This window comes from Larus michahellis, chromosome 11 (assembly GCF_964199755.1).
Source record: "Larus michahellis chromosome 11, bLarMic1.1, whole genome shotgun sequence".
NCBI classification, from domain to species: domain Eukaryota; kingdom Metazoa; phylum Chordata; class Aves; order Charadriiformes; family Laridae; genus Larus; species Larus michahellis.
This window is the reverse complement of record NC_133906.1, coordinates 17,557,380-17,581,622: the sequence shown is the minus strand read 5'-3', so window position 1 is coordinate 17,581,622 and position 24,243 is coordinate 17,557,380. Positions and strand designations below refer to the sequence as shown.

Sequence of the window (24,243 nt, the reverse complement as noted above, 5' to 3'; positions counted from 1 at the left end):
CTTTGCTACAGTTTGGTGCATTCCGAAGGCAAACACTTTTTCAATTAATTTATATTTTTATTAGTCACGGGACATGGTCGCTGCTGCCATTGTTATTTAGCAATATTCCCGTGTTCACTTTGGTTTCAAGTTAAGAGTCCCGGAAGAGGTAACGGTTAGCTCAGCATTTTTTCTAGAATTGGAAGTGCTTTCCATGGCAGATGCTCAATTACACAGCACGTGTGTGACTGCAGGTAGGGGGGTCACAGCTGATCCGTAACTGCTGGACAGTCCCAGGATGGGCAATAGGCAGTATAGGACAGAAAAACCACTGTTGTGAGCCATTACCTTTAAGCTCTTATTTCCTGAAAGCAACTACTCTTCCTCTGTTCAGAACTTGGCGAACCACGACACTGATAATCGAAAGTCTTATTTCTGCTTTCACATCCCCTGGAGTAAATGTCCAGAGGATGTCAAGGATTCTCTGAAGTCCTTCTGGTCTAAGCTGTGTTGAAGGGAAGGGGCAGATTTGCTCAAACAAGGCAGTATTTCTGATTTAGTCATCCAGAGGCATTCTCCAGGAAATTGCAGCAACTTAACACTCTCTGTTGTCATCATAAACTTGGTGGTTGTCTAACAGTTGTTGTGGCATGCCAAGCTCGCACAAGGGTGATGGCATCCATGGATAAGAACAGGAGCGGTGGTGAAGGGCATGGGCAAACCCGTGCTGCCGGAGCGGTGCTTGCTTGGCTGGGTGCAACGCTGGGGTTCGGTTGATGACTAAAAGTGATCTCACTTTCATGGTGGCTTTTTGAGGGTGTTCTGAGTACTATCAGAAAAAATGCATTAGGCAATTCATCTTGAGCTTTTCATGTTCAAAGCACTTGGCAAAAAAAATAACAAATCAGCCCTTGTAATTATCCTGCAAGGCTGTTATGCTGGTTCAGAGGTGGAGAAATGGAAGTAAAGAGGTTAAATGCCTTGCTCAAAGCAGCAAGGAAATGTGTGGTGGAGACATTCAGGAGCCCCACGTATTTCTTAATGAATCATTTATAACTATGGGTATATTATTAGGCAGATGGCTTGAACTGTGGACTGCTGTAGGACTCTGGCTTGCAGTCTAAATGAATTTTCTTCTTAAAATCTTAAACAGTCATATTTTCTTACTTTACTTCATGATAATATGTTGGCTAATTCAAAGGCTGTGTAGGATATACAATATATAAACATATATAATTCTTTTACTACTCAAATGCACACTAATTCATTCCTAATACTTCTGACCAAAAACGATTGATAGGTTTCTCAAGACTAAAGAAAAAGAGAAATTCCAGTGTAAGAGGCAAAGTTATTTTAGTCCAAGATTAAAATGAAAAAAAGAAGTGTTCGGCCATGTTTGAAGGTTAAATTCCTTCCTTTCTACACTCCAGCAGGATTAGGGAGGATACTGCCATGGGAATGTACAGGGTGGTGTCGTGTCTATCAGAGAAGCAGAGTGTGAAGGAAGAGCCCCTGGTGGATGGCCAGCTATTTGGCAGTATTCAGTGCCCCGTGAATCCCCCTGCGTGCAAAAGGGTCAGCACCAGGCACAAGGATCTGCAGGAAACATCAGCGTTTGACCACTGTTGTTATTTTTTATGTCTTGGGAACCAGCACTCAAATATCTCTTTGGTTTAGTCTTACAGTCTGTCCCAGGGTGTTGCCTTCATCTCCTCAGGGAGGAGACTTCACTCTGAACAGATGTTTTGTTTTCCAAAAGGCCACCATGCCCTGGAAGCTAAAGCTCACCTATAAAAGTTGCTCTGCCGTCTAATCAGTTCAGCTACTGATTGTAGATGTTGCCTCCCTGTTAATTTTCTTAGAAGATCTAAATTCCTCCGAACTCCCGTCAGTACCCCAGCTGCGTCCCGCGGCGTTTTCCCCAGGATCCTGAAGTATGGGCTGCATTTTAAACTAAGATCTGGCACTAGCTGCTTAGTTCACGGTGGGTTTAATCAATCTAGAAATACATATGAACACGTGTGCCACCATATAGCTTACTTGCAAAAGGCAAAATCATGTTTTCTTCACGTGACAGTCAGGCTCTCTGTGTGTTTCTCCTGGGCGTATGTATGGCGTGTGCATCGTATTCTGTGTGGTCGAGCGTGCAAATGCTTGTTCCCTCTTGATCTTTAGTTGCGCATTTCTCATAACAAGACTTTAAGATTTCTGGATATAATATTTAATATCCAGAAGAAGCATGTGTGTATACAATTAAAATATACATTAAACGGAGAATAACATCAATTCTGAATTTTTCATGCATTCCTTTTTACAGTAAAAGATCAGTTGCTGTCTCTCTGGGTTCGGCACTTATTTTCTTGGTTGTCTTAGCTTCCTTGAGCTGCTGAGCCTGTCTCACCTTTTTTGTGTCTGATGTAGAATCTAAATTAGATAAGAAGAAACAGGACAGGATTTCAAATTCAGTTTCCTCTGTAGAGGCAGGATGGCATCAGTTTAAATTGCCTCGATATAATTTTGCTTCTTTAATCCTTCCCCTTCAATCTGTTTTTGTATACATTATATATATGAAATCTGGGACTGGAAATCTTGCCCAATGTAAGTTAAGACATGACAAATGAACCTGACATTTTTCCAAGGAGGGAACCAAAGAACATACTGTATTTATAGCAGTAGGAACATAGTTTGCTGCTTGTAGAAGAAAAATAGGCGTTGTATGAGAACTTTAGTGCTGGGATATGATACGAGTGTTTAGACGATACTTGTTTCAAGTGCGGATACTTGGTTCAAAGGGGACAAACTGGTTCTTCTGGGAACTTGAGGTAGGGCTTCACCCAGCAGAGGATTTAGGCTCCCAGAAGCTCAGATAGCGAGACGAAGTGTGTCATGGTGTCAAAATATTCTCCTGTGCCCAGTCTGAAAGTCCGGTGACTCTGAGGTCATCAGTGGGCAGAGTGGGAAAGAGCATGATGAAGGAGATTCTGAAGATCAGATCTGGGACTTCTCTCGATAATAACCTAAACAATTTCTTTCACTTTAATAGTAAGACTTACTGTTTGCAAGCTAAGAATTCATTAGTTTAAGTTCTCAAACACAGATGTGCAAACATATGCAGAAAAATTGTTTCAAGCCAGCCATCTCTGTGAGCCAGCTCCTGGCTGCTGTGACCTTCTGCAGTAGGGCAGGACTGCAAGAGGAGACAAATGCAGGCAATCCAGGTGCCCGGGTGCTTTCACCTGCATGAACTCATGAAAAGACTTTTTTGTTTAAAGTTTTTAAACTTTCTGGGGGTTTCCCCTGAACACAGGGAGAATCGCTTGGGCGATGTTCCTTTGAGGTGCTCTGTAGAAGTGCAAATGTCTCTTTTTTTCATACCAGGGTATCTGGTCCCGTCTGAATAAGTTTTTATCTCTTGGCAGTGCACTACTGACACCTTTTCTAAACCAGTTGTGGCTAATTCTTGAAAGAGTATTTTGTCAGTGGAACCCTTTGTGTCAAGAGGGAAATAATAACAAAGCTGCCTTGCCTGCATGTGAGAGGTAGTACTTTTCCATCTTGCTTCTGAACAGAAAGGATGACTCTACAGTTTTTGACTGTTGAACTGCACATCAGGACCAGCTTATGGCACTGAACTGATCCTTTTATTTAGCAGAGATGGTAAACACTGGAGTGGTCTGGAGCTGACGGGTAGCTAAGGTCATAGTACGTCCATTGTAGCTTGTTTCTAATGGAGAGTGTATTTCCTAGACAGATTTTTACACCCATGCTGTGCTCCTGTGGTTTCAGGAGAAGTCCTTTTGGTTCAGGGTTGTACCTTTTGTCCTTTCTTGTCAAGTTGGGGAAATGATGCTTCGTTTTGCTCTAATAAAGAATTCACCTGGTTTCCTCTCTGCATCCTAATTGCTCTCTAGAGAGCACTAAAGTGTGCTTAAGCATATTGTAACTGTTTACTCACAACGTCTGCTGTATGTGCAGTAACGCAAAGTGTTCGATCTCTGCCCTGTCGCTGCAGGCTGGCATGATTCGCACAGACAAGGACGAGTTCTTCATTGAACCTCTGGAGAAGGGGGCCCAGGAGGAGGAGGAGGGAGGAGGCAGGACGCACGTGGTCTATCGCAGAGCAGCTGCCAAAAAGCAGCTTCCTATTGAGAATGCGGATACCCTGTATAAAGGTAAGGCAGAGATGTTAACGTCAGCTGATGTATAAAGTGTATCTGAAGGCACGGAGCCAGTGCGATCTGCTGTCTCTGGCTTTTTTATCCTTGAAAATGGAAATGCGTTCTTCTCCCGCTGCGGATGAAGAGGTAGGGAAGGAGTTGAACACTTTGCATGGGGTAGGCAACCACTGGAGCAGCCAAAACCATCTCCAGGGTGGTGGAACTGTGTATGCTTTAAAGAGTTTCCTTGGCTCCGGAGATAGCCAGCATAAAGTCGTGTGTTCCACTGTGTCCCTGGATCAGAGCAGGGGACGGTGGAGGGAGCAGCGGGGACAGGTAGCAGTGCTGGCATTGCAAAGGCTGTGTTGGAAGGCTGCACCAAGGACACCGAGGCTGACACGGTACACAGGCTTCTCACCGATGGTGTCTTCACTGGACTGGATTTAATTCCAATAGGGAAAGAATGGTATTTTCAGATATGAACACAAAATTGATTGATTTATTTATGTGTTTCCAAGTACAGAATCTAACGTACTAAGTATGTGATAGACGGTGATGGAATAACAGGAGCTAAACATAAACACCTGTTCTATGTAGTATTTTCTCTGGTAACTGCTCGGATGTTGCACCTTTTTTGCTGAATAAATAAGGGATGCAAATCTGGTAAGTGGATGTTTTGACAGCTGATGTTAACACTGAGATTAACTGGGTCGTTTGAGTGGAAACAACAAAATCGCTCGATTTTTATTCCAAATGCGTGTACCAAACTGCAGACTTATTTGCAGCATATACCCTAGTATTGTCTTACTGCTATAAAATACGTTTTTAAGCATAAAACTGTGTGTTAGCTTGTCCTCTGTAGAAATCTCTGCAACGATTCTCATCTCTCCACTATGCTCCCTTAATCATTTTCAAAAGACAAAGAATATGGTACCTCTTGTAAAAGTATACCATCACTCTTGCATATAATGATGCCCAGAAACCACCTGGGGGAACAGATAGTCACAGAGATGGGGCACTGAAATTAGGACCAAGTGCATAATATAAATTTCTCAGTGTTCAAGTTGGAATGGGGAGAAAAAAGGAAGCAAGCAATAGCATTCAACTAACTTATTTTTCCACTTTGGCCATCAAAATGACCCATGAATTTTGTGAGTGATACAGTGCTGTATTGGGCTCTTCTAGTTGCCCTTGTACCCGTTCTGGAGCAGAGCTGGGGGACGCAGGAGTCACAATCCCAGTGCCACAATCCCAGCCTCACAGGATGGAAGTTGCTCTGTTAGTAGATGTTTATAAAATTATTGCAGTGTTGGGAAATATCAGCCACTCACCGTGTTGCTTCTTAAACAAAAGAGACTTGATTTTATTCACACCTTATGGCAGTATTTTTGGTTTTGGATGGTAAATATTCCTCAGGAGTAGGAGTCTGGTACACAGAAAAGCATAAATTGTAGATCAGCTCCAGTTACTGGCATGCGGTACCTGCTGGAGGAAGGCTCTGACGGCAGGCTCTGAAACCACCGCTCTGAAACGCAGCGCCGTGCTGCGTGGCTTCTCGTGGAGCTGACGGCGGGGCTGCTCGTGGGCTGCCCGCCGTGACCAGCAGCAAAGCTGCGTGTGGTGTGAGATGCCACCAGACGTCTGCCGCTGTGTCACCTCACCTGCGCTGTGTGCTCACGTAAAGACTGAGGTTTGTGGGCTCTAGTACAGAGGCACAAAGTGATAATAGCCATCAGCCAGTGCTGTGGGATTAAAAAAGCAAAAGCAAGGCTGAACTCACGCAGGCCGGGCTGAGACGTAGCACTCATCGTGTCCGGAACAGCTGGTGTTGGTGATAGGTAGGAATAGTCGTGAGTTTTCATATTTCAAATTTTAAAATAAGGAAAAAATACTAAGAATGGTAATCTTTCCTTTCATCCGCCATCTTTTGAGTTGGAAAATTGATTAAAGATTAGTTTTTATTTTGGAAAAAAACCTCCAATGAACTATATGGGTTTTTTCCCCATGAAATTCTCTTTGCCTTTAACAACGGCCACTACAAAACCGGTCTGTTCTCATTTACTTTTTATTAAACCTGGCTTCCCACTTCTGATTTGCTCTAGGCAACGGGCGTGGAAAGGACAAGCTTTCAAAAACTGTAATTTTATTTTCCAGTTTGTCTTTTTCCAGAATGCATCTAGTTTTGGTTAACAAACGTCAAAATATTTAGTGACTGGGCGTTGATAAGCATTCTGTGCTGCGTGTTTCCATAGTGCTCTAAATTAATCAATGGACTTATTTAGGAAATACTTAGTAGGGCACTTTCAGCATGCTGTATCTATTTTAAAAAAAAAAAAGAGGTTAACCAAGAGCACTCCTCCTCTTCCACGATCCCTGGAGACAACTGCATTGTTGCCAAGTCCCATAAATTTACATGTGATGAATTGTAACACTTGGACTATTTTTAAAGGTCCAGCCTCCAGGAATCTTATGAATATGTGATGACTTTTTTTTTTTTTTTTCCCTAGGTGAGCTTCTGGCTATTTTAACTGTTGATAAAAACTTCACGGGTTCTGACTGTGTAAATATCTTGAAGTAATGAGTAACAGAAAATATATGGTATTCCATAATTTTTAAGACAACATCTTTCAAAATCCCATGATATGTTAATTTAATCCCATGATTTGGGAGGGGATTGTGAGTCATGATTTTTGAATGTTTGGGTTTGGATAGATAGATATGAATTCCTTATAAATATTCCTATCTTTGGCACTCTTTTCACAAGAAATAGGACAAGCTGTTCTCTCCCCGGTGAAACAGGAGGTAAAGGAATTGAAAACTCCAAGAACTTGGAGCTGGGTGGGTCAGTCGTTGTTTCAAGGACCTGGGGCTTGTGCTGGGCAGTGGTCACGCTGGACATTTTGTGGTGCAAGAGCTTTGGGATGTACTTCACAGTTGGTGGGTCTGTTAGGATACTGCTCTTAGGGAAATCTCTCCAGGTTCTTGTTTGCAGAAGTGGGGCTGGGTCTGTGGAGCAGAAGATCCCAACTGGGCGGCAGGGGACCTCCTGTGGTGTAGGTCATGGGCCTGTGTGGTGCTCAGGGGGCTCTTCACGCCTCCTCTCTCCATGCAGAAGTGAAGAGCTCTTCATGCCCAACATGCTGCCTGAGCGGGTGGTTTCATTTAGTCATTTATTGGAGGCTTTGGGGGAAAACTTCGTCTAACTTTAGTTATTCCGGTAATGAATCGATACGGGGACATGGTCTAAATGTAGCGATTCTGGATGGTGGTTTGTTGGACTCAGTGCCCTGAGTCAACGTGCAAGCTCCCGTGGCTGCCCAGGCAGAGAGCTGCAGCAGGGAGCTGCAGGACAGCAGGAGAGAGGTCCCTGAAGCTGAGGGACAGTTGATCTTCCCCAGAAGACAACTAGGACTAATGGAAGATCCATCGACTGGTTGTGAGGGTGGATTCACGCATAAAGAAAAAAAATGATATTTCCCCAACCGTGGAAGGAAATTGTAGATTGTGCTAATAGATATGGTGAGGTGGACCTGACAGCAGGGTTTTTCTAGCATTATCCATACGCTATTATCTATCTTTTATATTATAGTAAGGGAAATTGAGATTTCATTCCATCTGTTTCAAAAATATGAACAAACAAAACCCACAACCTCCTAAGCCCCGGAGAGAGGAAGGTATGCGTCTTCTTTTATGAAGGCTCTGCTGACGTGCTGGGTTTTAAGAAGTGGGCTATGCTGGGAGAGGACGGGTGTGAAACGAGTGGCAGAGCTGTAGCCTGATTTCAGACCGTACCAAGTTTGCTTTTGCCTTTACGTAACACGCTATCAGAATATTGGGAAAAGCAAATACTTGTTTTGGCAGCCTGAATCATTGTGTTTTGACTGGTGTAGGATTATGTGGTGCTTGCGAGAATCACAGAGTAAAGGGTATTTCTACCTGTTTTTCCCCTCTCAAACAATACTATTTGTTAATGTACTGGAAAAATGTAAACATCGTATTTTAGGCAAGTAATAATCTGCAGCAGAGTGAAAGTCTGTGTGAGCTCACTACAAATTAGGCTGATTGTTTTGGAAAGAGAAATATTTTCATGTAGTGGTTGATGTATTGCAGGTATGGTGGGAATAAACTCTATTTTTTCTGGCAACTGCTTTTACTACTTGCATGCATATAATAATTTATCTTCCTCTAGATAAAAACAAGCAGCGTGTTGAAAATATTTTAATATTTCCAGTTGAATTCCTTCTCAAAAAGATGAGAAATATTGCTTGACAGCAGTAAAACTTCCTACACGATAGAACTAGAATTAAATAGGCAAGCTAGAGGAGGTTGTTTTTTTCCTTGAAACGGATGGATTTTTGCTTAAATGTTCTTTAGATGTTAAGTGAAGAGAAGGTAGGTATTTAATAAATGGTTATGGTGAGGTCTGGAAAACCAGCTTCATTTTTGTCTCTAAAGACAATCTGATTATCAGGCTTGTAAGCTTTATATCACATTTCCCCAGCTAAATTACTGCGTCTGTTATGTTGATCAACTGAGAGGAAATGATTATACTAAAACTTCCTTAAGGTTTGCCTTCTCGCTCAAAATCATTGTCTAAATACGCTGCTCTAAGTTTTATTGTATTGCTTGACTGATGAGAAACAGAAACTCAACTTTAGTTGACAGGTTTATTTACTGTACTGATGAAAGATGACCTTAGCCAAGAACAGTTTATTAGAAGGCAGCAAGGTAACTCTCCAAGTGTGCCTAAACCGGGCACACTGTTGTTTCTTTAACTGCTAATTAAATCTCTTGAAATGGCCAAACCCAGCCTGACACAGGTCCCATCATGAACATACTCTGGGCTGATGGGATGGAGAGACTCTCAGCCTCCGCCGGAGACTTGTGACCCCTTCCCATAGCAATACTTGGGTTTGTTCATGGTCAGACCTGCAGGGGGGTGGTGGCTTACGCTGAACGATATGAACGGTTTGTGTGACCCTGGAATGTACCTTTTTAGGGTGAAAAATGTCCTTTATAGTTTTTTAATGTCTACTACTGTTTCCTTTTTTGTACGTCGCGCGTGGCTAACATCCCCCGGCCATAAACACATACTAGTCAGGAAAAAGGACTGAAATAAGTTGTTGCTTCTACTCCACAGAGGCAACCCGCTCCTTTCTGACAGACACCCAAACCTCATCAGAGCAGAGCTGCTGTCGCTGGCATCTCCTGCCCCTCCGCGGTGCAAAAGGACAAAAGCCTTTCTCCTCCTCACACTGATGGGATGTTCGGCAGTCCCGAGGGGCTGGGGGCCAATTTAGCAGGGTAGAAATTCATGTTGATTTAAACTGAAATAACAAAACACTAGAAGCTGTTGGAAAAGACGAAAAAGTTAAAAATATAATAAAGTTGTAACAATTCAGTTGCCAGAGCTTTGCAGGTTTTAAAGATGGCATTTCAGAAGACGACTCCTCCATCATAGCCCATCAAACTGTCGATGCCATTGATTTACTAATGTATTTAAATTACTTTTTAGAAACCAATGTGCATCTGGTGTATATTTTTCTGGATTGCCTGAAACGACACTCAGCTTGGCTGCAGGCTGGCTGGTTGCCATTCTAATTTACAGAAACTTTCCTGGTTACCTTTGCAGGGGAACAGTTCCTTCAGGAAACTGAAGTTTCTCCAAATTCAATCAATATTTCCTCTCAGCCTGTACTCCTGCTGATTAATTACCGTTCCCTTATTTTGCAGTCAGTAAGGCACTGATGGCAATATTTTTTGTCTCCTTCCTACATCATCTGTGCATGATAAATACATCTGTCTTTCTCCTGTCTTGGCTTTTCTCTGAATTTCACATTGCAGATTCATGGGGCTTTTCTGGGAAGAGAAAGATTGAGAATTCAGTTGCAATTCAACTTTTGAATAAGAAGCAAGGTTATGCACTTATGAAAAAATAAGTCTCTGGAGAGTGGTTTTTGGCCATTGGATGTCACCCTTCCCAGCCGTAGGCGCAGCTGGTGAAGCAGTTCTTCGCTAGCGCAGGCAAATAAGACTCTGCAGCAATTTTAATATGAAACTTCAGGATAAATCTAAAGGTTTCTGTTTTTATAACAGTGCAATAAATCATCTGGGGTGATTAGGTGAATGCTAAGGTGATGTTCTTACGTATGCTTGGTGTGAAATGCAAGGAATGGCCTCGTTTCTCTAGAGTTGACAGAATTCTCTACCAAAGACCTCCCCAGCGGGTGGCCTTAGTGGGGCCACAGAATAGTCTCAGGTAAACTGTCAGCCTGTCCCGTGCTTCTGAGACAGTCAGTTTTCTTTTGCCTGGAAATAAAATTATAATGAAGATAATAGATTTTTTTTTTTTTTTTTTTTTTTTGGAATACTAGTAATTTTGCTGTGTTTTTTCGGGAGGTGGGGGGAAGGGAAGTACTCATGTAACTAAAGATGTGTGGTGTTGCATATGCGTACCGAGACCACAGTATAGCTGTGTGGGCTACTTTTACAGTGGGCTTTTCTGAATTTTTGAGTGCTTTGGAAGGTATATTGCAGCTTCAAAGGATTTTTGCTCTTCATTAAATATCTGCTTTTCCCAGATGCTAAAAATCGCTTTTGGAATGGTTGAACGTGCATCAAATACTTTCTCATTATTATTTATCATGACATCTAATGCTGTAGTCGCTGCGGCCCTGTTTTGTTTCGCTAGGAAAAGAAAGCCTCTTGTAGATAAGTAAAACTGGTGGGGCAGCAGGGAGCGACGCAGAGCTGGATGCAGGTGCTGCACGGCGGAGCAGGGAGAGGCTGGAGCCGAGAGCTGCTGCACGGGCCGGCTCCGCGTCCAATTCCTGATGCTGAGCTGTCCTCTCCCTCTCCCATCCGCGCCACAGAACCGCGGTCCTTCCTTTAATAAACTCTCGCCGAATGTGGAATACAGAAACATAATAATATTATGTTAAGAAGCTCAGTCTCTGTATTTGTCCCCGCCATTCTCATTAGTTTGAGATCCATGTAGACTTTGAGGAGACACTTCAGTGCATGTACTTAAGTCAAATTGATTTCAGCGGGATTCGGATACGTACCTTAGGCCAAATGTTTTTTATTCTGAATGGAGGTGGATTCCTGTTTTGGTGGCTATGAGGCAAGTTACCGGAGCAAGTTAGTTACTTCCATTCAGATACGCCTGAATTAAAGGTGAACAACTTGGTTATTTGTGCTTGTTTAAATATCACTGATTTGCTTGTATCATTAGCTAAGGTAAAAATAAAATTAATTTAATTCTTGACTGATGAGTCCATTTTAGCCTCTCTACTAAATGCAGACACTATGATAAGGCTCTCCTAAGTGATTGCTGTGAACAGCTTACAGCTGGAGTTGAACATTACCAAATGTAGCTAAATATACCAAAATGATAATAAAGACGATATTGGTCTATAAAACAACCGTTTCCAGTTCTCATACAAATACTCCTGCAAAATTTTTGCGAGGAGCGCTGATGAAAGCGTGGGGAAAGTGCTCGTTTTATTTTTCACATTTTAATGTCAATTAGTTCAGCACTAGGGGTGTGTGAAACTAAGCTTGATTAATCACTTGTTTGTTTATGTTTACATTTAGTCAACACTTGTTTGTTTATAGACACGTTTATAGAGACAAAACATTTTGCAACAGATTTCATTAAGGTTCGTTTTTATTATTTCTTATAACACCCATTGATCTCACAATCCTTAGTTTAGCCTCTCAGTCTCCTGGGAGGAAAGACAGAGCAAAATATTTGCCGTTTGGACAAGAGTAACATAAACCTTGTTTTTCTTGAAAGCTGATCCTGTTTCTTGCTGGTAACAGCCGGGTGTAAGAGCGGAGTTCATCAGAGCAGCAGTTCCTAAGTCAGCCCTTGCCTCGGGAGCCCATGCGAGCGCTTGCGTGTGTGAGTGTGCGCAGCCGCCCACAGGCGTGCGAAGAGTTTTTGCTTATGAAAATGTATGTGCACACCCACACGCTTTCTGCAATTTCACATTTACTGGTGAGTTTCTCCCCGAAGTGTCATCCTATTGGGGTTTGTTTATTTACAAGCTGTGTTCATGTTGTCCAACCTGCTGAGAAAGAGAGAGGATGGCAACGATCCAGCGGGTTCTGGTGTCTCTGCCAGGCACAAAGGGGGAGAAACTTGTTCACAGAAAGACCTTAGTATTCTGTCCTGACAAACTGAAAGTGTTCTGCAACCCATATCTCTGTTTAGGAAATGGATTCTGGAACTGAGAATTCAAAAATATGGGTAGCATGTAGTGTTTGCTGTTTTGTACCATGGGATTCAAACTCTGTGTTTAATAACAATACGCAAAATAGCATCTGGTATGCGTCACTAAAATAAGCTCTAGTAGAAAATGCCGATAAACATCTTCTGTTTAAAATGTTTTCTGACTAAACGCGGCATAAATTTTGTCTGCTGTCCATGATAATGATGATGAAGTGGTTTGATCAGGCGAAAAGCTCCAGGCATCCTCAAATGAAAGCAATGGGCAAGCCCAGAGTTGCAAGGGAGATGGATATCCCTCAAACATCTAAATTTCTGTCATTTCTTGCAACAGAAGAGCCACATGTGAGGCCTTGTGAAGTGGTCCAAGGATTAAAAAAGTATTCTAGCTGGTTCTGACTGTTCTCAGCTGTGTGAAATCTGCTCCTTGGTGGCTGGCCACCGAAGCGATGCTGTGTGCTGCTGGTGTCTCGGTGCTTGCAGAAGAGGCACGGGGAGGGTCACTGCCTCTATAGCAGTGCGAGACCCACCTGACGAATGAGAAACAGATCGCTTGGTCTTTCTCTGCACTAATTTAATTAATGGTGGCTACTGGGCACCAGGCATGTCCCTACAAGCAAATGTGGTGTTGCTCATCAGCTCAACGCCAGTTAAAGGGAGAGTATTTCAGTGCCTCAGAGCTGGTGCTGCGTAGGCAGGCGTCATTGGGCATGTCCAACGCGAAAGCCCAGGTCGCTAATGCCTGAGCTGTTTTCTTTAGCTCAGCGTGTGTATGGTAGGTTATGCATGATATCGCGCATTTAATGACTGCATTATGCACCGCTACCTTTAAAGGCTGTTCTTCCCACTGCCTAAACCCCATCTCCCAGTATCACCACGACTGCTTGTCCCGCTCCCTTTCCCGTTGCAATCACAGTCCCACGCGGCCCGGTGGGACGCAGCAGTGCAGACAACCAGCACTTACTTGCCTCTGCTCCCTGCTGGGTGAGCTGGCCAGACGGAGAGGACACAGAGCATTTCACCTGCCTTTTGTAGACAGGGCGAGAGGGGGATGCAGCTCTTTGGGCCTGATTCTTCCTCTGGTGCATGCAGTGATGGGCAGGGAAACACGTGCTTCGTTGACGCTCGTGCTTTAGCAAAGCATGTGTTCGGCTCGGTGGGAGGCTGGGGAGGACACCTGTAGTAACCCAGTGGTTGGTATGAATTAGGTGCCTGGTCTACAGAGCCTTGGTTTACAGCTAGAGCCTGTGTTGGGTAATAATTTCCTTAGACGTTTTGTAACTCTTGCTTATTTATTTGTGTTCTCTGTGTTGTGAATTCCCTAAGCAATGCTTGGGGCTGCCTGGACTTTTTAGGTAAGAATAACTTTCACTTGCAAAATAAGCAACAGCAGTGCGAACTTTCATTTCGGCGAGTGCGCGCCTCCTTTCCCCTGTGCTTTCCTGAAATTATAAAGGGTAAGAGGATCTCAGCCCAGGAAAAAGCCAGTAAAATTCCTGATTTCAATTGCTTTGAATCTGCACTTTGGCACCGTAGTAAATTAATTTCTTCTTGAAAATGTGTGCTTTTCTGTAAAGCAGAAACACTGTTTTGAAACAGTAGGATAAGTTTAAGGCAGTAGCAGAAACTATATTACTGCAAACTATGAGCTCAAACTCTGATTTTTCTAAATGATCATGTTACAAATGATTGATTTATAATTACTTTTCAAAATATTTTGTCCCAAACTGTGTGTGGGCACAATATTTCACTTGCGTGTTTGCTGGTAGTAGTTTGAATTTAATTGTCTTTGCTCATTTGAATACAAACCTCAGAAGCTGCGTTACCTAATGTTTGCAAATTAGATTTTAAATGTTCTATCTGCAGGACTGACCTGGACCATGATGTACTGTTAAGCCAAACAATCATTATGTTGTTAATATAGAGGTGCCTTCGTGGATTTGAACCATTTCTGTTAAGGGCCCACACGTGAGCGGGAGCCGCTCTCCGCTTCAGTGGCTTACTGTCACGTCCCAGACGTGGCGTGATGCTCTCGCCCAGTTCAGACCTGCAACGCTGCCTGCACAGACCTGCATCCTGATGCTTTATCGCTGAAACTCTACTATCACAAGAAGACAAGGGAATGGTTTAGTAATTAGTTTAAACCAGTCTAGCTCTGTGCTAATGACAGACTAGTCCTTCTCTCTCTCGCCGGCCACACAGTCCCTCTGCCAGCTGTTGCTGTATGAGCCACTTTGCTGAAAGGGAAGCACTCATCAGCTGGAGGCTATTGCGTGGCCAAAAAATGCCAACGCAGGCAACTAAATCATTGCATTTTTTTTGTCAATGCCCATGGAGACCCTGTCCTCTTCTGGCTGTGTGTCTTCAAAGAGACCTTCACAGGGAGTGGCACCTGGTTCCCTTGTCCACTTGTCCCATTCCCGTGGCAAAGGGCGCAGTCTCTTGCAGACCAAGAGGTTCTTTTCCTGTGTGATGTTGCACAGCTCTTGGAACTTCTGTGCTTGTTAATGGGTTAAACACCGTGTGCTTTATTTTTCAGCAGGTTCTTTGATTAAAAGCCTGGTATGCATCTTTTCTCTTCCTTTTATCTGTGAGTTTTTGTGCAGTCCTTTACTTGTTCCAGCTCTCTGTGTGTGCTCGGACCATCTGGCACGGCTCGCCTGCCCGGCAATGTCTAGTGCTTTCAAGGGGAAAAATTATTAATCACAATCTGGATGGTGAAGGGGTTAGAGATTGGTTTTATTTAAACTCCAGAGCTGACGGTTCCACAGGTAGGTAGTTCTTCAGAGAAGGTTTCTCAGCAGCCCTTTGCAATATTGCCTGATGGATGTGCGAGGAAAGGCGTCCAGAAATCCCGAAGGACCAAGCGTCGGGGAGGAGTTGGGAGCTGTGGTCCTTGGCGGCTCAGCCTCCGCAGTGCCTCGCTGCTGGCCCACGCGGAGACTGTCAGGCTGCAGGAGCCTCGCCGTGCTAAGGATCACTTTCTTTAGCGCTGCTGGGCTTCAGACAGTTGTCCTTGGAACAAAATTCATTTCCTTGGGCTTTGCTCCATTTTGCAGGGTTTGGCCACTAAAGACTGTCAGTTTTAAAAGAGACATGGCTTTTGGGTTTTCTTGCTGGTAATTCTAATTTTAACATTGCTTCAATAAGTGTAGCTTTTTAAAAATAGGGGTATTATTTACAGAACGTTTTAGGAAGGATTCTTTCATCCAAAGAATGAGTCGCAAAGGGGACATAATTCTAAAAGTAACCTGAAAAGAAAAGCCTAATGGTGGTTTCCATGAACTGCCACCTGTGTGAATTTTTTTAAACTTATAATCTTGTCGGGTATCTGTGCACTTTGTGGCCATGTCAAGGAGATCGTTTTTCCTGTTGTACACGTGGAGGCATATAACAGTTGTTGAAAGTGCTTGCTGACTGCGAATGGTGAGAGACGCTGAGAAATGTTTTATGCCTGAAGCAGCTGCCTGCGAAACGCCCATCCCTGCGCCTCCTGTCAAAAACCACCTCGCACACTTAGCAGGGAAGTCGGCAGAGAAAGTTTACCTTGGAGGCATAGGGATTTGTTTTTCAACTTTTAAAGAAATATCAGCCATTGTTTTGTTTTCTCGGTCTGATCTCTTTTTTTCTTTTTTTGGAACAAATTGGCGGTGTGGTTTAAAGTGATGTGGCGTTTCGAATGGGTCGTTGGATGTGGGAAGCGGTGACGTTTTGGAAATGTCATCCTTCCATAAGTTAGCGAACCCAGGTCACTTGGTAGGACAGCATCTGGTATGGCTGGTAGCAGCAGTAACTAAATAATGACATGAGAAATCACCCTTGGCTGACTATTAATATATATGAAATTAACAGGCACCGAGGATTGTATCTTGTGAGCTGTGTTTCGTGCTGCTGAGGGGGCAGCAATTCTGTTTGTCTAATTGAGCTTCACTATATCATAGTGTTCAGAGTTCATTCGTCCTACTGGGTTTCTTTCTTTCTAGGGTTTTCCTTTTTTAGAGAGACGCTGTTTTTTATAGTAGTGAACATATCACAGTCATTCATATCTTTCTCCCTGTGAAATAGGGCCCCCATTCTACAGAGGTCTTTTCTGCATCTCAGTGCTTTCGTACCCATTTATTCATGTTGAAGTTGGGTCTGCCAAACCCTAGATATTTGGGCCTTGAATATATTTGTTCAGTGGCTTTTAAAACAGATTTATTTTTTTCAATACATCAAAAAATGGATTTCATGGGGATTGGGGAATCAGTTCTCTCAGGGATCTGAGCTTAAAATGATGTATTGTCTAAAGCCGTAGATTAAATCTGGGCTTGAATCCTTGTTCACAGGCTCGCTGGCCATTCTTCCAGCCAGTTCAACTCCGCCTTTTCCCTGTCCCTGTTAAGAAAGCTGACTAAAGAGCAGGCTGAAAATCATATATTTTAGCTTTATATTCTACTTGCAAGCTGAAGTATTTTTTGCTTTGTTTTTCTTTAAGCAGAGTCTCTGGAGACTTGTTAAACTACGAAACGGTTAGAAAAAGGCAGCCCAAAGGCTCTAGCTAGGGGTATTAAATGTCCTAGGCAGCCCTAAAATGCTACTCAGTCTCCAGTGTAAAATATTACAAAGGGGGAAAATCTGATTTTGAGTCAACGTAAGATGACTTGAATATAATTTCTAAATTTCCAGGTATTTTTCTTAGATATCCCAATTACATGTGTGCAGAGAAGCGGATGGTATTGACATTTCCATGGCAACCCATTGTAGTGTGTCAGGTATTGACCTGCAGGTCATAAATTACTGAAGCAGAATATTTTTGGAAGACAGGCAAAATCTATCGGTCTGCTGCAAGATGTACGGACAAGAGCTTAGCAACAAAATGCAGGTAAGAAAACTCAAGCTTCGGAATAAAGTCGGGGCTGAAAGTTAAGTGGAAGTTTTGTGTAATACTCCACTGACAGTGAGTAACGTCAAGTAACAGCCCTGAGGGGTTAGTTTCTGCTATTTTTTGGCTGTGGATGTGGTTTGTACTTGTAGCTGGATGTGTGATAGAAGTGGGATGATTGTGAAAAATGTTGTAGCAACTCCTATTACGCTTTTATTAGAGGTGCTAACGGACTTGGAGAGCCTCACCTGGCTGCCTTCATGCTACTGTTACACTTGCTGTTGGCCATGATGGTAGGATGTGGGCGGGAAGGTGCACGGCCTAAATTAGTTAAGCCTTAGATCTATGTGGAGGTGTTTACTGGTCCCTAATAACTGATTTCCAGCTGTTCCTTTTGGGACCCTCTTATCAGACATCCTGAAGAGAATTAAATGGTTCTCTGTGCTGTTGAAACCCTGGTGGAAAGCACGGGCAAAGGGCAGAGCGTTCCTTGCAAGAAAACTGGTGCGTCTAAGCTCTGAAGATTTGCAGCAGAGAAGATTGATTGCGCCAGTAGGATTTACAGTCCTTATGGGTCTCAGGTCAGACAACTGGAAAGCCTGATTGTCTCTGAAGTGATGGTGGGGGCATTTCCAAGAATCTCTGGGAGAAAGAATCCCTTAGCTAAAAGGCCACATTTCTTCCTTGAGATTATTTCTTTTCAATTTTTTTGAAGTTTTTAAAGGAGAGCTCGGAGTCTTTGCAATGTGAGATGGAACGGTGCTCCCACCAAATAAATTACAGTGTCTTTTTCAAAATCCCCGTAGGCAGCGCATGTTATGTGATAGCTAATTCTCACAGACCTTATACGAATGCATTTTCTGGGAACTGCTTTTGTAATAATAAATTACTGGTTGGCAAGTGGATAGGGTTCAGCCAAGCCATGCACTTGATCCTGTTCACACCGATTTTAATGGAAAAGTTCCCAGTGAGTTTAGCGGGACCAGACCCAGTGCAAGGCTGTGGGAAACTGTGTGGCTGAATTTGCCTGAATTGCAAAGTGTCTTTTCTGCTTCTATTTTGCTTCATTTTGTACCTTCTGGGTTTCATGATTTACTTCGAGATTCATTTGAACACAATGAAACTAATTGGTAACTTGAAGCTGTGTTAAGAATTGAGAATGCGACCTATGTATTGTTAACGATGGAGCGTATCTCTGGACGTGGTGGAATGGACCTGTGTATTCCTGACGAAACCACACACATGGTTCCTCACTACCTGGCACGTCTTTTATGTCAGTTGGCAGACAGCAACGTCTCTCATTGTTCATGAAGAATTATCAGAGCCCCGTGAAAAGTATTCTTATTTGTCTTAGAGTTTTGCTGCTGTATTCCGTGCATAGATTGTACACTTTTATGTGCTATTTTACAGACATTACAGTTGCAACAGATGTGCTTCCGTTGCGTAGCACACAGGCTTATGAGAATGTTTTATACATTCACGTAATTTGCTCAGCGTTCAGGCAGAGTCTTTTTCTGCCTTTGGCAGCTGGGCCACCGTGAGATGATTTCCCTCCCCGCCCACTTACGCTTTGTCGATACCCTTCCTCATCTCAAGAAACACATCATTAGTTTCAACCAGTTCAACCAGTTTGTCTTTAATGAATCAGATTGATAGGAAGCTTCCAGATCATAAGTGACCGAGTTACATGTCTTGGGCTTTCAGAGCAAGCTGCCCCTTTTCCTTTTTAACGAGCACAGTCTTCTTTCCTATCACCTGCTCAGGTACGCCTTCCTCCCGTGTTTGTTACAGATGCATTCAGAGCTGGGATGTAATTTTGTTAAGCTCTGTCAGTAATAATTGCACCTTCGTTCCTTCTGGTGCTTTCTGATTAAATAATTTTCTGAATTTTCTTTGTACAGCCCTCTTTTGGGACATGCACTTCACTGTGCTCAATCTCATTATTCCATTCATACTTAGTTTTTAATCCAATTTGCAGGACATACGTAGTGCCTTCTTTTCCCATAGTACTTTCCAAAAATCGCTGCTTTGTGTTCATGTAGCAGTACCTTCCTCTCATCCCTCTGCTCCAATTTTCTGAAAACTGCTCAATGAATTTCAATAATCAATTGAATTGGCATTGGGCTGTTTTTCTGTGAGTTTCTTCAGCTCACCAAAACTATTTCAACTTCTCCAGTGTAACTGTAAGAAGTCTAAAATTTTTACTCCTCAGCTCTGTTGTTACTGGTTTGTTCTTCCAGTTCTCTTTTTCTCTCATGCGGCTGAGCCACTTCTAGCCAATTAGCCAAGACTAATTTAGGTCTCCAGGTGATGTCTTGGTGATTTCCATCTTTCCCAGATATCCCAGTATCTTTTAGGCTTCTCATCGACATTTTTTTCAAGGAACCAGTCATACTCCCTCAGTATTTTGACCACTTTATAGCAAGATGTCATGTTGCATGAGGCCTTTGCTACTCTCATTTTCTTCCAATTTATAGTAAAATTGTTGTAAGAATTTGATATCATTGTGTTCATAGTTAGGAGAATTTGTCACTCATGGACAAATTTGGCTCAAAACACAAAACCAAAAGACAATCCTTGCTCCCCAAACCTTAAAATAGCCATTAAATCCACGTAAAGCAGCTCTCAGTTCTGTTAGAGCTGAAGAGGATTGAAACCCTGCGCTCTAACATCAAAAGCATCTTGCAGTATTGATCTCTCCCCATTCTTCCAGAGATCATTGTCACGTGCAAATACCTGTCTCGCTTCCTTCGTGATAAATGTAAACAGCTTAAGTTTTTCAAAACAAATTTCAAGTTCTGTAGGTACCTAGGAGAAATTACTGTCTTCAGTCTTTATAGAAAGGATGTCAAGAAGGGAATTTTGTTGGTTTCAGGATCTGAAGGGAGAATCAATAAGGCACCTCCACACTTTGAAGCTCCTGCTCTGACCTCTGTATACCCGTCAGCTGCTCTGCACTTGGTTTTCCCCCTCACAATCCCCTTAATGACAAAGTCAGGGTAAGCCCTTGGCCTTCATTTCATTTCACTTTTTGCTCTTAGAAACCGCAAAGTGATTAACAGGATGTTTCAGAAATGCTGCCAAGAGCTCAGGGTGAATTTCCTTCCCTTGGAAGTGCCGAGCTTGGGCTGGAAGAGGGGGCTGCTGTGCAAATCCAGGCGGGGATCTGCTCTCCCTTTGCAGGGGGCTCTAAAGACACACACGGCTGCTGCAGGTGCTTTCATTGCTCGGTGCTCTTGCCCTTTGCCAGGAGAAAACTGTCCTGCTCAGCGTATAGACACGCAGTGTCCCGTCCCTGCTGCGGGACTCTGTTGGCTCCTGGGCAGATGGCTGGGGACAGCAGCACAGCTCACCTTATTCCTGGGGAAGAGCAGCCCTGGTGCACTCTCAGTGCACGATGGTTCCCTGCCAGGATGGTTGGTAGGCAAGGTGGAACGGCACGTAGCAGAGTGAGGAAGCGAAGAAGGAGTGCCATTTAGTGTCTGGTTGTAGAGAGAACTGTATGCTTGCAATATGTTTTGCCTTCTGCTGGCAGTCCTGGTGCGAAAAGCAGCATAGCTTAATTAAGCAGTGTTAAAAAACTCAATTCTTCCAATCTGCCTTCCAATCTGAAGTGTTGTTCTTTGCTGATTTAGCTGTATCTTGCAAGAAGTATAGATCCTTATGGCTAAATCATCAAGTTTCATAAAGAATTTCAGTGTCACCTGATTTTTCAGGCATTTTAATAGGACTTGGACAAACCTGTTAGACCCCCAGTGTCACCATTCTGTCCAGGGTTTTCCAAACGAGGATCTGTGTGTTCTTTGACCAGAGTGAACGTGCAGTGTCCAAATTGCGTGGGACTTCATATGCAAGATGTGGGGGACCCGGTGTGCACGTCCTGCACCGCTGGTCCAGCTACACACTGTAAACCCGGTGCATACGAGTTGCGTCCTGCTTGCTGCGTGTGCTCAGGAAGTTTTAGGGCACGCTCTGCACGTGTGAGACAGCAAAATACTGGGTATGTGTGTGGCTCACTTGTGCCGGTACATTGCAGCTGCACTAGATTTATTGCACTTCTGGAGTTAGTTACTTCATGACCAGTGCTCTTCCATGGTGGAGTGGTCCAAAACACCAGTAGCTTGGTCAGACATCTGGACATCTAGAAATGTGAGACAAACAGACAGTGTTCTCTAATTCCACCTGGGCAAAATTTCTGGGAAGATAACGAGCAGAAGTAGGAGGAAACCTGGATGAACAAACTACTGTCAAAACCTCAGTCTCGAGGATGTACTGTTCTCAAGAGCTTTGTTAGGGTTGTGTTTGATAAGAATCAAGTTTCAGTGGTTTTTGGATTGTGTTATTGAACAAGATGAAGCTTTCTTTGCTAAACTAAAAATGAAGAATACAAAAGGAACTTGTTATTGGGTAAAGAATTTTTTTCTTACTAGAACCATCTTCCCCTGAAATATGAAAGATCCATTCCAAATGCAAAAGTTATGCAAGCATGCCTGAATATAGAAGTGAAACTGGAAAGCAGTGGGTTTCTTTTGCCAGTTTTGCAGGAGGCCACCCACAAAGGTATAGCTTCTTTTTTTTCTCTTTCTGGTTTTGTTCTTTTTTTTTTCCCCCTCTGGAAAAAATACAATAAATTTTGGCCAAAATCAGAGCCTATTTTGATTTTATAATCATTCTTATCAAAGCAGGAGTGAAATGTAGTTTGAATTTTCCAAGTAATGCATAATTAGCTGAAGGAAAAAAATTAAAAACGAAGTTGAAAATTTGGTGCAAATGATTTATCACGAAGGCTCTAAGTTCTTGACTGGACAGACTCATACATACCAGCCTTTCTCTACCTGAGCGTGGAGGAGCATTCAGTCAGACCGTTGGTTGAAGGCATTTTCCTTGCTATTAGTTGGTTTTGGCTGTGTTTTTCTTCTAGCTTTGAGTGTTTGATACTGGTTTGCTGAATTAAAATGAAAGTCTTGTTTTGACTTGGTATTTCCAGTCTGTTTCTTGACTGTTGCTATTCTCAAATTTTACTCATCTTGAGAGGCTGTTAATTTCCATTCTGCATGTTCACTCCCTCTGACCAAGCAGGCAGGAAATATACTTAATGATTTCTGTGTAACCCCGAGAAACGCAGGATTCCCCGTGGAGGGACGCTTTGCGACGGTTACAAATGATTCCTCTCTCTTCGCATCTGTCCCTCTGCCTCGCGCTGCTCTGCGTACCATCTGATGGATGATTTTTCAGTGTAAGCAAAACCTTAGAAATGTGGTTAGACTGCGAGATGTTTATCGTCCTTTATGATTCAGAAGCCAAATGATCTTTGAGGTCAGTTGCGTAGCAGTATCCGTATCCTCCGTCTATTATGGAAACAATCTCTTTGGTCCTTCAGCGCAGCCCGAGCCCTGGACCACCACTCCCTCCTGTGCATTGTTCAGACTTATTTAAAAGAATTCCAGAGAAGGAAATTCGACAATTTGCACTTGGAGCCTACATTGTAGTCTAAATGATCTCACTGCTTAAAAATGTTTTCTTGGGTCTAGGTTTAATAATTTTTCACAATCTATCCTTTGTAGCTAACCCTCCCCCACTTTCTTCTTAAAAAAAATTCCTTCCCTTCCATGTGCCAGTGTTTTCTAGACACATAAGCTGTTATCAGGTTGTCTCAGCCATCTATCAATCAAGATGTACTTTTTAGTTCCTGTAGATGATTATTTTTTTTCTGCATCTTTATGTAAATACAAAAATCGTACTAATGTAACCTCCTGCAGTTAAAATGATGCAACCTTGCTCGTGTCGTTGTGTAACTTAGTTCTGCGGGGAGACAAATTCTGCGTGGGATACGGTACCTTTGTCCCAGGGCCCACACTGTTGCTTGGACTGATAACCATCACCCAGAAGGTGAGTGAGTGATGTAGGACAATAAGCCAGAAGGATGCCTTTAAGTGAACAAAGATTTCCAGGTTCTTAAGAAAGAAAAATAAGGCAACTGGGTAGGCAGCTTGGCAACATAGTCATCGGCTGAGTAAATGTGTGTCCTTGAGCAGAGTTCATGTTCTGCTGTGGTTTGGTGGTGTTTGGAAGGAGGAATGACTCTTATTCATACGTTTGTATTCCCGAATAAGTCTCAGTGATCAAAACATCCTGACTGAGCAGGGCTGGCTTTTTAGAGATTCAGAAATGGGACAAAGCAATATTCAAACGCGGAGGACGCTGTTAATCCTGCAGCGCTGCCCTGACATTGGGTCCTGACATATTTTCTTTAAGGAATACTTTTCCAGAAGTGTTGTGGCTGTGTGGTCTTGGAATGGCATCACATCCTGACTTTGACTTAAAAAAGATTTCAGAGTTGATCAAATGTAATCAAAACCAAAAACCTTAATAATGCAGGTGTTTAGTTCCTAGGTCTGTGTCATACAAAGGCTTTTTAAGAGTTACTGAGTCAATACCTTCTCTCGGTTACACTGGTGATGGTGCAAAACTCTCCAAAACCATTGACTTCATTGAGCTTACACTAAATACCTACCAGTGCAACTGAGAGTTGACTCTAGTCCCACCTCTTTATTTTCCATGTGCTAGATTGTCTCAAAAAATGGGGAGAATGTTGTTCTCTGCAAAGAGGAAAACAGATCATTGAATGTCTGTGCTGCGGTATACACTAACCAAAACGTAAGAACTGGTGCCAGAAAATTCCTAGCTAATATATCCAACCTATTTCTTTAAATGGATTGCTCAGCAGTTTGCTGCTGTCCTTGCCAGTTAAATCGTGAATGTCAGCAGGAACTGGTGGGAATTTAACGTTATAAAAATGGAGCTCCACCGTTCAAGGTAATGAAAAATCCAGAAGTGAGAGGCACTTGCTAACATCCACACGTGTTCTCTCATCCAGCACTACCGTGTTGCAGTCGTTTGGCGATGGGGATAACACTGGATCGATGCGAAGTTCCAAGCATTAATGTTACTCACCCAAGTACTTTGGAAATGACTTTTTTGCTTAATAAAATAATTGGAAAGTCAAAAAT

The 24,243-nt window shown here is 42.9% G+C and overlaps 1 protein-coding gene across 1 annotated transcript in view; it reads left to right on the top strand.

The window, feature by feature from the left end:
* Positions 1-24,243, top strand: part of ADAMTS2 (ADAM metallopeptidase with thrombospondin type 1 motif 2) — a 188,714-nt gene that overhangs the window by 66,131 nt on the left and 98,340 nt on the right. The window contains exon 3 of the mRNA XM_074603897.1: positions 3,992-4,151. Within this exon, the coding sequence (XP_074459998.1) occupies positions 3,992-4,151 (160 nt within the window). The remainder of the gene's footprint in view (positions 1-3,991; positions 4,152-24,243) is intronic.